Source organism: Arachis stenosperma, chromosome 2 (genome assembly GCF_014773155.1).
Source record: "Arachis stenosperma cultivar V10309 chromosome 2, arast.V10309.gnm1.PFL2, whole genome shotgun sequence".
In the NCBI taxonomy this organism is placed as follows: domain Eukaryota; kingdom Viridiplantae; phylum Streptophyta; class Magnoliopsida; order Fabales; family Fabaceae; genus Arachis; species Arachis stenosperma.
Window position 1 is genome coordinate 116,895,891 of NC_080378.1, and position 15,563 is coordinate 116,911,453.

Sequence of the window (15,563 nt, forward strand, 5' to 3'; positions counted from 1 at the left end):
ATAATTCTGTTAGCTTATTCAACTTGTCCGTTAGTTTGCGGATGCTCTACTGAGCTGAAATGATGTTTGATGTTAAAGTTTGTTAGAAAGGCAGCGAGCTTATGATCTGTAAATTGTCTCCCGTTGTCCGAGATTATCTCTCTTGGGATACCGTATCTGCATATGATATTTTTCCATAAAAAAGATCGCACTTTTTTTGCCGTTATGTGTGCCAGTGGTTGTGCTTCTATCCACTTAGAGAAATAGTCTATTGATACTAAAAGGAACTTTACCTGGCCTGGCGCTTTCGGGAAAGGTCCGAGGATATCTAATCCCCACCTATCGAAAGGCCAGCTTACCTCTATGGTGTGGAGTTTTTCGGCCGGGGTTTCGGAGAGTGTGGCGTGCTTTTGGCAATTATCGCAGGCCTTTACTTTTGAAATGCAATCCCTTTTTATCGTCGGCCAATAGTATCCTGTTCGCAATATCTTTGCGGCTAATGCTCGGCCGCCAATGTGATTTCCACAAGCTCCTTCGTGTGTTTCTGCCATAACCTCCTCGGCTTCCTTATTGCTGATGCATTTGAGCAGTGGTTGGGAATGTCCCCGCCTGTATAGGGTGTTTCCGAGCACTGTATAGAAGCTTGCTCTTCTTCGGAAGAGCGGCAAGTTCGGCTCGCCATTTGGCATGGTGCCTGTGTTGATGTAGTCGAGAAAAGGTGTTCGCCAATCTGGTACCTGCATGATACTTAAAACTGTATCCTGCTCAAAACTAGGTTTGTCAAGTGTTAGCTGGCATAGTGCCGATGTGTTTTCGGTTTGCCGAGTTGTGGCTAACTTGGATAACACATCGGCCCTGGTGTTTTGTTCTCGATTCACATGAATAATGTCAAATTTACTAAATTTTGAAATGAGATCCCTTGTTATGAGCCAATATTTCTCTAACAAAGGATCTTTTACCTGGAATTCGCCCTTTATTTGATGCACCACTAATGAAGAGTCACAGTAAACTGTTATTCGGGGTATTTGTAGTTGTAGGGCGAGCTTTAGTCCAGCGAGTAGGGCCTCGTACTCCGCCTGATTGTTGCTTGCGTTGAAGCGAAACTGCAGTGACTGCTCGGCCACCACTTCGTCTCCTTCCTTCAGCAGTACCCCTGCCCCACTGCCTTCTTTGTTTGACGCTCCATCCACATGTACGCTCCAATTGACCTCTATGTTTTATGTGTCACTAGTCTTTTCCGATATAAAGTCGGCTAGTACTTGTGACTTCAGTGTTTTCCTTGACTCGTACTGGATGTCGAACTCGGAGAGCTCGACCGACCATTTTATTAATCTGCCGGCGAGCTCGGGTCTGGTTAATATCTGCCTCAGCGGCTGGTCCGTTCGTACTATGATTGTGTGGCTCTGAAAGTAATGTCGCAGTCTTCTTGCCATGGTGATTAGTGCTAGTGCCAATTGTTCTATTTTCGGGTATCTTGTTTCTGTAGGTTGTAGTACCCTGCTGATGAAGTACACTGGGTTTTGCTTTATACCTGCTTCTGTTACTAGTACCGAGCTTATAGCATGGTTAGATACTGATAGATATAAGTACAATGGTTTACCTGTCTCAGGTCTTTGGAGGATTGGTGGTGATGTTAAGAGCTATTTGAGTTCGGTAAAGGAGTTCTCACAGTTGTCTGTCCATGCAAATTTCTTGCCTTTGGAGAATGTTTGGAAGAAATGGTAAGATCGGTTTGCTACTGCAGGTAGAAAACGTGACAGGGTGGCTATTCGCCCTGCTAGTTGCTGGACTTCTTTTACTGTCTTTGGGCTCGTCATGTTCAGCACGGCTTTGCATTTCTCTGGGTTGGCCTCAATGCCTCGCGAGGTTAGCATGAATCCGAGGAATTTCCCTCCTTGGACTCCGAAAGCGCATTTGTCCGGATTGAGTCTCATGTTGTATGCTCGGAGTTGCTTGAATATTTCTACTAAGTCATCACAGTGTGACCCCTGTGCTGGTGTCTTTGCTACCATATCATCTACATAGACCTCTATATTCCGGCCTATCTACTGTTGGAATACTTTGTCCATTAATCGTTGATATGTCGCACCTGCATTCTTTAAGCCAAAAGACATTATCTTGTAACAAAAATTTCCATATTCTGTTATAAAAGCCGTTTTGCTTTGGTCCTCTGGATGCATCAGAATCTGGTTATAACCAGAGTATGCATCCATAAAACTCAAGGCTTTGAAACCAGAAGCGTTATCAACTAATTTATCAATGCAAGGTAATGGATATGCATCTTTAGGGCAAGCCTTGTTTAAGTTTGTAAAGTCGACGCACATACGCCATTTACCTGAGTTCTTTCTTACCATTACCACGTTGGACAACCATGTGGTGAAGCGAATTTCTCTGATGAAACCTGCATTGAGGAGCTTCTTGGTTTCTTCAAGTGCTGCTTGCCTTTTCTCCTCTCCGAGGTTCCTTTTCTTCTGTGCTATTGGTCGGACTGTTTTGTCGATTGCTAACTTATGGCAGATGACCTCTGGATTTATTCCGGGCAGGTCATTTGGTGTCCATGCAAATAGGTCGGCATTCTGGCGTAGTATGTGTATAAGTCTTGCTCGGTCTTCCCCTTCTAATGCTTCTCCAATGTATGTGCATTGTTTATCATCTGCTGTTAGTGTTATTTGTTGAAGGTTGTCCATTGGCCGAGGTCTTTCGCCGAGGTCTTCTCTTGGGTCGAGGTCGGCCAGTGTCGCTGTGTCTGCAGAAGTGTGGATTGCTTGGACCTGAGTCCGAGCTTCTTGCTTTGTTTGGGTTAGCTTTAGGCTGGCATTGTAGCACTGCCGAGCTTCTTGATGGTCGGCGTATACTGTAGCTATCTTGTTTTCCTGCACTGGGAACTTAACACATAGGTGTAATGTGGACACCACGGCTCTGAATATATTCAGGGCGGGTCTTCCAATTATAATATTGTAAGGGCTATAACAGTCTACTATTAGGTATTGAATATCAATTGATTTTGACATATGGATTTCTCCCATTGTGGTCTTTAGCCATATGTGTCCCATAATGGGGACTCTCTCCCCGGAGAACCCAATTAGCTCTCCTGAGGAGGGCTGTATCAATTTTTCTGATAATTTCATCTTTATAAAGGTAGAGTAAAATTAAACATCAGCACTACTACCTGGGTCCAGCAATGTTTTTCTTACCAATAGTTCTCCGACCTGGATGGAAATTACCACGGGGTCGTCGAGGTTAGGGCTTGCCGATCTGAAGTCTGCTTGGTTGAAGGATATTGTGACATCTGGGTCTTTGTCCTTCTTTGGATGTATGGTTCCTTCGATTGCCAGCATCACCCTGTAGCTTCGCTTTCTGGCCGAGCTTGTTTCTCCTCCGCCTGCGAATCTTCCTGATATGTGGCTAATAATTCCCCTTGGTGGATCGGGGGTTGTCCGTTCTTTTTTGTTGTTGTTCGTCGTTGCTTGTTTGTTCTCTTCCCTGTCCGAGTTTCCTCTTCTGCCCTTCCGGCTCTTGACATATTTGTCTAAGAGTCCCTGGCGTGCCAGCCTTTCTAGGAGATCCTTTGCGACAATGCAGTTGTCCGTGGTGTGGCCGAACTTTTGGTGGAAAGCACAATGTTTCGTTCTGTCCACGAATCTTTGGTCCTGGTAGCTTCCTGCTCGAGCTGGTAGCTTTATGATTTTGGCGTTGAGGATATCTCTGATGATGTTTTCTCTCTAAGTATTGAACCTGGTGTATGTGTTGTATTTTGGCGTGAGTTTGGAAGGCTTCTTAGTGTCTCTACGGCTTGGTGATCTGAAAGTTCTTTCCTCATCTCACCGATGTGGTTGTTTGTCCGACTTTTGGGCCTCACGGAGTTCTTCGATTTCCATTTGACCTGCTGCCCTTTCGCGGAACTCTTCTAGCGTCTTAGGCTTTGTTATAGCGATGGTCTCCCAGAATTTACCGGGCCTGAGGCCGGCTTTTAGGGCGTGTAGGTGGACGGCCGGGTCCAAGTCCTGGATCTCCATAGTGGCATCCGCGAATCTGGTCATGTAGTCCTTCAAGCTCTCGTTCTGACCTTGCTTGATGGTGCCGAGGTAATCTGATCCATGTACATATATCCTTGATGCAGCAAAATAGTCAATGAATGACCTGGCTAGGTCTTCAAAGGAGGAGATTGAACCTGCAGAAAGTTTAGAAAACCAGAGCAATGCAGCGCCATCAAGGTATGTGGGGAATTCTCGGCAGAGGACGGGCTCATTGTTAGGACCATTGAAGAACATCATTGATTGGAACTTCTTCACGTGGGCCCGGGGGTCTCCGAACCCCTTGTATGGTTCTAGTGCAGTGGCCAGTGTAAAGTTCTTTGGCATTTGGTAGTTTGTGATCTCCTCGGAGAAGGGATTGTCGAGGGTGAGCTTCTCTTTTGGCGGGGTGATGTTTAAAGGATCTGCGACACCTTGGGCCGAGCCTTTGGAGCTTTCTCCATTGTTCTGGGTTGATAGCTCCGCTATCCTTCGTACTTCTGCCTGAAGCTCTGCGATTCGAGCCAGGAGGTCGTCCTGCGAGAGTTGTGGATTTTCCCTGTCAGCCATGTTCGAGGATCGGGGATCCTGCAAAATAGAGTAGAAGACTGAACAAAGGAAAAAATGGGGTTAGATGTATTCGGCCCCACGGTGGGCGCCAATTGATTCGTCCGAACACTGGGTAGGCCGAGCTTAAGCGCTTCCGAGCAAGTCGTCGACCGAGAGGAAGAGCTTTACGTCGGCCAAGGTCAAACACCGCGGTGGGAATACCTGCAAAAGATACTCCAACGCTCAAGTTAGAAATAATATCAGAAGAGAGAGAGAGAGAGAATAATTAAGTGAGAGTAAATAGGTGAATATGGAAACTGATAGTGGAACCTGGTTTTAGCCGAGAATATTAGTTCAGCTTTATAGGGATTGTTTTACCGTTTTCATGTGGATAAGTCCTAGTTTGTAGGTTGGTTATGATATTCTATTTAGGTGAGTGGTTTTGTTGAGCACGTGTCTTATTATTCGAATGGGTGAGGCCGAGTTTATCTGCTCACATTCCGAGCTTGTTTGACGTGACGCCAGCCTCAGATATTTGCGTTCCGAGTATTCCGGGCGACCGAGGATGTGGGTGACGTATCAAAAATTATAACACATTACGAAATAAATACTCTTCATTTTTTTTTGGTATTTGAAGGCCAAAATATTAGTGAAGTCTCTTATATTGACTTATATGAAGAAAATGGTGTGTTGAGATTAAAAATCGAAATTGGTGGAGATAAATGATAAAGAAATGGGTTTTTCTTTAAATAAATACAATAAATGTTTAAATTACAAATTCCGCCTTGGGCATGCAGCAGTCGGCAAACCATTAAATGGAGTTCAGTGTTATGGCAGATTAGTCTTTGACTTGTTGAGTTGGGAGATACCGTGAAAAAAAAAATAATTTTGAGAGTTTTTACCGATTTCCGTAATATGTTTTATCTCGTTTACTTTGTAAAAGAAGATAAGTATAGGCGTATCTCATTTCCAGTGTAAACGAGATAAAGTACAAATCCAGGTCTACGTATCACGTGTGTACATGTGTGTTACATGGGGAAGAACAAACTCCACGTATCTCATTTATACTATAAAAAAGATATAAACAAACTAATTTTGTTTACTGTGTGAACGAGATACGTGCTAACTTAAAACGTTGACACTGTAAATGAGATATAGTACGACAAAAATCAATCAACTATAAAAAGATCTTTAAACCGTTGGTATTTTCCACATTCCACAAAAATCTCAATCCTTCTTCTCTCTCGTTTTTTTTCTTCAAAAAATTTATTAAAAATGTCTAGTAGTAGTGGTTTCTTTGTTGTAATGGTGTATCCCAACTGTCACATGAGAAACAGTGATAGTAGGATTATATTTGAGTATGAGAATCCTGCTCTACTGCGCACTCAGAGAGTAAATTTTTTGTCCGAGTTAGAGAGTCTGATATTGACGCACGTCGGTGATAGGGAGTGAAAAAATATTGGAAGAGATGGGTATAGGATGCTAACACTAATGGAAAATGGTGTATTTCGGTTTCGTTCATTCTGCCTCGATGGCGATGAACATGTGCGCCTAATATAAGAACCAGAAATCATTAACTGATTAATTAACGTAAAATAATCATTTAAATTGCCCGAAAATAGGTTCAAAAATTTATAATGTAAATTAGAAAATTTTGAGGTGAGATTTGATTTAGGAGAATTTTCTGATGAGTTGGAAAATATAATTTTCTTCGAAAAATTGAGTAAAAACGTGTACCGGTATATTAGCCGGCAGTACCAATTTAAGTCTGTCTGGTATTGCATGAGCGTAATAAAAACGGTAGAAAAACTTAGGAAAATAATTGAAGTTAAAAATCGGATAATAATTTTAAAGGTTTGGCCCAAAGTTGGGCCAAACAGGACAAAAATGCTAATAGGTTGGATCGGGCCCAAGTTAAACCCAAGTCCAACATATATAAACACTTAAATGAAGTTAATTCAGCCTCATTCACAAACATAACACAACCCTAGCAGCTAGTAAGGAGAAGAGAGGTTACTATTCATATTCATCTTAAATCACTCGTAACTTGAGCTACGATGCTTTGATTTCCGTCTCGTTTGCGGCTACACGAAACTCTTGTCGAGCCCGTCAGTTCTATCCAACCAAAGTGGTAAGAAATTCACTCTTTCTTGCCAAGTTCTCTCTTTCCAACAATTTTGAAAATTTGGCTATAGTTGTTGACTGATTTTTGTGATTTTGGGTATTTAGGTACCATTTAGCACTTGATTGCTATTGGGTTTTGCCTCAATCAATGTTGAATAAGGTAAGTGTATTTGAATCCCTTGTGGTTTTATGTATATATGGAACCCTATGTTGAATTGTGGTAAATTATGTATATATAGGTTGAATTCTTGTGATTGGAGTGAAATTGGTGGATTGCAGTTGCTTGTTGATTGACTTGGAGGCAAAGCTCATTGAACTTGGTTGTGGATTTTGGTGATTTATGCATATTGAGAATTGGCTAAGGTATGATTTCGGTTTTCTCTATATAATATGTAATATTTCATGACACTTAGACTAGTGGGCCTTAGGATAGAATTCAATTGGTTGTTGATAATTGTTAGATTGATGATGTATGATGATTTTGATGAATGTGATGATTTTGATGAGATTATGATGTTATTGTTAATGAATGATGTTGTGTATTGATATTGGGGTTGAATAATGATAATTATGAGGATTGAAGATGATATATGATGAATGAGGTTTATGAATAGTTGAATTTTGCAAAATTGTTAATATTGATATCTTGATTTGAAAGTTGTGGGTTTTGTTGAATTATGGTGGAAAGAGGTGGAAAGATTGAGTGAAATAGGTGTGAAAATGATTGAAGTGCAATGAAATGGTAATTTGTAGTGTGTGGCAGTATTTTTGATGAAGTTGAGTAGGTTTTGATTGGTTTGGTTTTGAAAATTTAGGAACTAGAGAACTTTGATGATTTTATGTAAAACCTTGTTTTTAACGAACTTTGGCGAGGCATAACTTGACCTCTAAACTCCTATTTTTTAGAAACTTAGTTTAAGTGAAAGTTGGGTCCGAGAGCTTTAAGTTGTTTGAAGTTCGGTGCAAAAATCTAAAATTCTGCAACTTTAAAATTTTTCTAAGTCTGTTACAGCGTGCGTACGCGAACCTGTGCACGCGAGGCAAGCATTCTCTTCTGTCTGGGCTATCTCGCATACGAGGGCACTAACATGCATACGCGAGCATGTGTTTTCAAGGCATGCGTATGCGAAAAGTTGGCACGCGACGCGGGCTTTCCATTCGAGTTGGGACACTCTCGCGTACGTGGACGCCTAAATTTCGACTTGTGCGTACGCGGGACAGAGTTTCGCATATGCGAGATCCCTATTTTGCTAAAAAATTGTTTTCTTCATTTTTCAAGGGTTGTCTAACTTTCTAAACTTCTTTAATTACCGTTTAAGGTTACTATCTATTAAATAGGCCCTAAGACTAATAGAGGTGATTCAGTGAATTAAATTGGTAAATTTCTATATGAGTTTAGAAGACAGAGACTTAGGTTTATGAAGTTGTGGGTGAACGGGTGAAGTGCTGTATTGATGATGACTTTGAGAACTTGAGAGTTGATCATAACTTGTGAAATCAAGGACTAATGATGGTTATAACGAGTCTGGGACTCGGAGAGAAATGAGTATAGTTAATGAGACTGATAACTTGAGTTTGGTTCTGATTGAGAGGCTATCTGTAAGTGGTAAGAGTGTGTCGGGCACTATATCCCTGGGTAATGTGAGGTATGTGGCTGAGTATCCCACTCGCATCCTTTCGATTTACAAGAGTGAGTCGGGCACTATATCCCTGGGGGGTACCCATTTATATTTGTGACCAAAGGCGGCATTCTCATGGAAATGTGTTGGGTTGGCAGTTGAACCGACAATGTGATATCACAGATAATAAGATAGGCATTCATCACGTGCATTTACTATGTGGTTGTTTGCTTTGTTTACTTGCCTATATTGCCTAAGTGTATAACATGCTTACTTTCTTTCTGATTTTACTTGCTATACATGATTATTACTTGTGTATTATTTGTTTGCATATACTTGTGTATGTTATTGGGGTTGAGGAGGCTCGGTAGGCGGTGGCGATGGGATCGCATGGAAGTTAGGCTGGCGAAGACTGTGGGACAGCAATGTAAATGTTAGTTCAGAAATTCCCTAAGTTAGATGACCCATTTAAGGACTTTGTTAAATTGTTTTATAAGCTTGAATCTTATGTTTGATGTGAAGCTCTAGGATTGTCTCTGGCGTTTCGAAACCTTATATCTTACATTACTGGGCACTGTTACCATACTGGTTCTCATACCATATGTTGTTGTTGTTTTTCAAATGCAGGTCGTAAGTCCGTAACCCACTTCGATGAGTTGCGAGATGGTGACGGAGCGGAGGATCTTTTATCACCTTTTGTATTTTAATTATTTTGTTGTAATACTCTCTCTTTTGTATCTTAGACCTTGTTTCATTAGAGGCTTATTTGAGAGACTAGTTGTATATGCTGTTTAACTTTTCAAAAACTCAGTATTGTTTGTATATCACTAGTCGGCCTAAAATCCGCAGGCTACGGTTAGAGTTCTTTTGACCATTATACTTATATATAAATATCTTGATTATTACTGTATTATATTGTATCTTGTGCCTTTACGCTTTTAGTTAATCGTATGAACGCTTTGCGCTTTTCTATCTCTGTTTTGAGCTTTATTTCTTCGGGCTTCTCGTATTATAAATTCCTTATATATCTACTATTGTATAAGCTTTAGAATTGTTGTGGCACTTTGTTATCCTTTACTTTACGGCATGATATAAGGCTTAGGATAATAGCTATTACACCTAAGGTAAGACGTCCACAGGAGAATTATGGTTGAACAAGTGATGGAGCTTTTTGTGGAGGTTCGTGATGTTGGTGGTGGTGGTTCTGGCAGCTCGAATTTTGTCCAAGATGACCCACCTCTTGCACTATGCTAGTCCAGTGGTAGACATAGACCTTGACGGTGAGGAGTCCGATGAAGAGTACGTTGCCAATAGTCACGAAAGTGGCTCCTCTGAGGATGATGACGAGGATAAGTTTATACCAGAGACTCCCATTGGTGGATTAGTTCGATACCTTTTGTCTACTCCGCAACCGATCCGGAGTTATCAGCTGTATATAGTCACTACCATACTTTGGATTTGGACGCGATGCACGAGGTAACTCTATTTTCTAATATGGGGGTGGATGATTACAACACCGATGGTGGTGTGGAGTTTAGGGTTGGTCACAGATTTAGAAGCAGAGAGGCAGTACTGCAAGGCATGAAGAATTACAGCATTCGGAGAAGTGTCGAGTATCAAGTTGTGGAGTCGGATCGATTAAAAAACCACGTGCGTTGCCGTTAATTTATTGATGGTTGTCCTTGGAGTCTCCATATCGTCCTCCGATAGAATCTCAGATACTGGTAAGTGTTACAGTATTTTAATGCATTATCTTATTTGTCATTCTTATTTTAGTTATAATATCATTCAATTATATTTTAAATCGTTAAGGAGGTGCGTAAATTTGGCAGATCGCACACGTGTTTAGTCTCCACCATGTCTCAAGATCATCGACAGTTGGACATCCTAGGTAGTAACATGCGAGGCTTCTATTTAAAAATAAAACTTTTTAAAAATTTGGATTTCAAACTAAGTCCTCCGGCATATTCAAATTTAAAATTAAAAATTTAAAATTTGACTCAGAGAAATAACATAACGTAATAACTTGGATAAACAATAATTAATAAATTTCTTTTATTTATTTAAAAAATCTAATGAACAATTAATCAATAAATTAAATTGAGTTAATTAGTAAATTAACTTTTACTATAAGTAAATTCGACTCCCAGCAAACGTTAATAACTTGTCAACTGTAACACCCTACCACACAGAATCTTATGCTTAAGTCATAAAACTGAGGTGACAAGGTATTACGACTTCTAAAAGTATATATATATATATCTGTGTGTGTGTGTGTGTGTGTGTGTGTAATAATCGTTGAAATGAATTTATACCAAGGAGCCTTTGAAGGAAAGTTAAAACGAAAGCATTAAACCAAAAAGCGCTGCACTCATGAATGCGTTAACGTAAACGAAGCGAGATAAGAGTACTAAGCTTAGATATATACAAGAGAGTTCCAACATACAGGTAACAAGGCTTCTGACCCAGCTCGCAAAGTTAAAACCAGATAGAGCATGCAGACATATATACATATACACACCGAAATCCCAAAATGACCCAAAAGACTGTTTACGGAACTTATTTCTCCAAATCAGCCTCTAAGAAGGATAAAGCATAATATATATATACACATTGGAGATATAAAGAGTCTACATATATATCAAAACTCCAAAATAGAAACCCAAAAGACAAGAGTTCTTCGCTTCGGAAACTTCCAGAATGCCTCAGCGAGGTGCTGCCTGACTTGCATTTGAAAACCACAAAATATGTATGGGGTGTGAACCAGAGGTTCTCAGTATGGTAACAGTTCCCACATAACTAACATATAATGTCCCAGAAAAGCCGAAGGCGGTCCTAGAACTTCCGACAATAGATTATAAAACTTAAAGATTTAAAACAGATACCATAAATAGGGTGGTTCTTTATGGTTCTTCAATTTAACCAAACTCTAATTAAAACTCTCGACTACTCTCTTTCCTCCACAATCCTCCAAAACACCAGTAGAAAACTACACAGACAAACAAAGTAGACAAGGCAAATACAAGTAGAATACAAATACAGCAGGTAGCAGATATAGCTGGTAAGCATAATAATCACATAAGCAAGCACAATTAATGTACAACCAAACAAAACAAACATATGCATATGATGTATGCCTGCCCTATGACTGATGATATCATCTGTCGATTATATAACCAATCCGACACGTCCTGGTAGCTAACCATGGACAGAAACACCCATTGCGGAGCAAGTGGGTTTGAGCTACAACCCCCTTACTACTACCCGCTTAACCCAGAGCTAGTGGAATAACCACTACTGCAGCTACTACCTAGGCGGGTGTTTAAAAGCTGAACCTGGAGCAAGTTTTATATCCACAATCCTTGCTACTACCCAGGTATCTCATTCAAGAATTCATTCAATCTCAAGTCAAATATTAAGTATAATTCATAATCATTTCATCATTAATCAATCTCATTTATCATGTTCATTCAAAATTCTATAATTAACTCAGTTTTTCATAATTTTCCTTTCTCATCTCATACCCGGAGCAAGTGGACAACGCCACTACCTACTGCCCGGTCACATATATCTCTTTAAATTACAAATCCTCATTACTCTCATCTTCCTCATCAATTCAAGCATCCTCTTCCTCAATTCCTTTAACACCAATTCTATCTTACTCCCACTCACTAACCCTTACTCCGTAACCCAAAACCAAACTAATAGACCTTAAACAGAGTTTCTAGTTTTTCCTACAAGTTCAAAAATTCAATTTTTACAGATAACTTCCAACGTCCATAACTTCCTCTTCGAAATTCTGTTTTTTACAAAGTTTATACCATCTTAAAGCTTTTAATTAATTTGAATCAAAATCCACTCAAATTCAATATCCGAGGCTCAGGTTATGGACCGCCGAAGTTCATTAAAAATCTACTTTTAACAAAAGAGTTCAAAACCTTTATTTTTCAAATTCTCATTTTCAAACCAAGTTTCACAACCCAAAAGGCCAAAACAACATTAAATACACTCAAAACAATTCTATAACCATTTCCTTCATTCCACAAAACTTTAACACTCAATTTCATCAACTCTAACCCGCACAATCATAACCAAAGCAACAATACTCATAAATCGTCAATATAACATCATCATCATTTACAATCAAACTCGAACCTCATCATTACTCAATAATTCAGCAACACGTTCACATATTCGACTCCACAGTTTTACCAATTTACTAAACTTTAACAAGTCATCCTGGTTCAACCTAACTCACGGTCAACTAGCCTAAGTTTTCACGATACATTATATTTTAGTTACGAGAAATCGAAACCATACCTTGACTGATTCCTCCCCAAGTCTGGAACACCTCAATTATCTACCGTTCCTCAAGCTCCAAAGGTTCAACTCCTCACCGATTGAATTTTTAGCTTTCAGGATTCAATTCCAAACTTCTAATATCCACCAATTTAACTCTAATTCCATAAGATACACAATCTAATTCATATAATATCACAATAATCAACATTGAGCTCACTAAATCACCAATTCACAAGGGTTAGGATTTCCTTACCATTACCCATGAGTCAATTGGACAAAATTCGATGATTATCCACTGCTAGAGTACGTCTAAACCATCAAAATCACAAAATCTCTCAATTATCAAAACCCAAAATCACGAACTGAAAAGAGAAGAATTGGGTGAGAAAACTTGATTCTCTTACCAAATTGCTCAGTAGGTTTTGTAGAGAATTCTGAGACGAACGCGTGGCCACTAACGGCTCGTCAATTGGAGTTCCAGATTAAAAGTTATAGAAGTTTGAATATTTGGAGAAAAGGTTTCGTTAGGTTTTCTTTTTCTTCCATTTCCTATGCGTGAAACTAATCTTGAGGAAGGAAGAAGGTTGAATGTCCATTAAATAAAGGTGAACCGGTTAGGCTTTGGGTCCGGTTCGAATTTGGTTCAATCAGTTTGGTCCGTTTGATTTAATTTTAGGTAAAAATATTTAAAATTAGTGTTAAAATTCATATTTTAATTATTCCTAGCTACTTCATGAAATTATAAAATTTTTTTCTAATTTTTTTAAATAATAATTAATTTATTGATTAATTATTTACTAATTATTCGAGGTTTACATCAACTAACCTATTTTATGTTACCTAGAGATAATACATTCTACTCATGTGTAAAAACACTAAATCTATAAAAGTACCATAATTATGATCACATATGCTTATTAATTTAAAAGATAAAAACACACTAACTTTGAAGTCGATCGCTCTCGCAATGTGCCAACTATCATTCAAGCGGTTGATATCGGAGTCCCGTGTGTCGGTGCACACCATAACGTCCTAACAACTCAAAAATATCAAAAAAACATCCGAGAAAGAGAGAAATGAAGGTTAAGGGAGATGGAAAGTGGATCAAGAGGCACTGGGAACGAGTTATATTTATAGCCGCACCTCAGCCTTATCTCATTATAGAGTGAACGAGATAAGTATAGGCGTATCTCGTTTACATGTATATCATTCACTCTATAAATGAGATAATGTACGTGTCATGACACGTGTGTACACGTGATACGTAAACATGAGTTTGTGCTTTATCTCATCTACTTAATATACTAAAACTGGGTTTTCCCCCAACTAATAAAGGTGACGTGTCGCTCTCTCGTGAGTCCGTTTTTTCCTCCAAAACTAATGAAATTTTTTATCTATTCTAAGTTATTTATTATAATTATATTATTATTATATTATATTTAATATTTAATGAATAATATATAATTATACTAATTTAGGAATATATCTTCATTATAATTATATCAAATCAATATTTAATGCACTATTAAACCATTATAATGCGTAATTACTGTACATAATAAAAAATTGCCTTAATAGTAATTAATTTACATATTTATATTTGTTTTACTAAGGTCTATAAATAGTGTTTTTCTGTCGTACATGAATCTAAATTTGAGAGTCAGCTCATAATTTTATATTTAGTATTTTTTTTACTACTTCATAGAATAAGAATGTATTCTTCGTTTTTTATTGAAGTTGATCCTTTTAAGGTACAATTTATAATTTTTTATAATGTTTTTCATATACTCATTCTATTATATTATTCTTTTGATAATTTATTAATTGTTGTTACTCTAAGTTATTCTTATCGTCTAATGCTCCAGTTCAATTGTCTTTTGCCATAATCGTTTACAATGCATCACATCCATGAAATACCTCATCGAGTTGTCTTCATTGATTCGGGTTCCAACTACATGAATGTAAGCGTTCAAAGAAGGGGCAATAATCTCTACTTTACCGAATAATGGTTAGATCTACTCACCTATTATGTCCAATCTAATGGAATGTGGTTAAAGTTAGCTTTCTTAGGAGGAGCTCAATTTTTTATTGAGGAATTGTTTCCACGAATTTCAACGATTCGTAATATATTTAAATTTTCTTATTTTAAGTTTTTCGTTATTAGAATAATTTTATAACATATTGTGATTTTTTTGAGAAATTACCGGCTTTTCTTTTGCATGCATGCAATACCATTGAGGGGTTTAAGTAATTACCTTGCCGCATTGCATGGATAGCGGATGATGAAACTTATTTAACATGAGGATGGTCTGAATTTGCACTAAGGACTACAATAGATTCAACATTGTTTAAGTAATTTGGTTTTAATATTAGTATTTGATTAAATTAGTATTATAGAATTTTAAATTATTGCCTCAATTTATATATTATGTGTATTTTTCATGGATGTGCTATTTTTAAATATTTTAATAAAATAAAGTGGTGTCAGACATATTTAAGTTTATTTTTATCCTTTATTTCTTTAATTGTATTTTCATTATATTCGAAAAAAATCTCTACCTAAACATATAGTAAATCGTTGACCTAAACACAATTTCTTTGTCGATAGAAACATATTTTATTTAGAAAAAATAATGAAACAATCATTTTTTGATGATATATACAAAGTGTAATAGAAATATAGTAAGTAAATATTATGTTATAATAATATCTTTAATTGCATAATAAATAGCTCATGAATAATGTATGATTATATTATTTTGGAAAAATATTTTTATTATAATTATATCAAATTAATATTTAATATATTATTAAACTAATTATCAATTAATGATATTTTTATTTTAATAATAATAATAATAGTCTATCCTTTTATTAAAACACTCATCTAACTGAATTAATCTAAATATTTAATGAAAATAAAAGATGAATTTGTGTTTTGAATGATAATACAATTGTATATTTTTAAAGACTTTAA

General features: G+C 37.6%; 1 protein-coding gene across 1 annotated transcript; it reads right to left on the reverse strand.

The window, feature by feature from the left end:
• Nucleotides 1–3,128: 3,128 nt before the first annotated feature.
• On the reverse strand, nucleotides 3,129–4,562 carry LOC130963548 (uncharacterized). Its single transcript, XM_057889652.1, has 2 exons — nucleotides 3,805–4,562; nucleotides 3,129–3,684 (listed from the first exon to the last, which is right to left on the reverse strand). Exons 1-2 carry the CDS (start codon nucleotides 4,560–4,562, stop codon nucleotides 3,129–3,131), a joined length of 1,314 nt encoding a protein of 437 aa, XP_057745635.1.
• Between the last annotated feature and the right edge of the window lie 11,001 nt (nucleotides 4,563–15,563).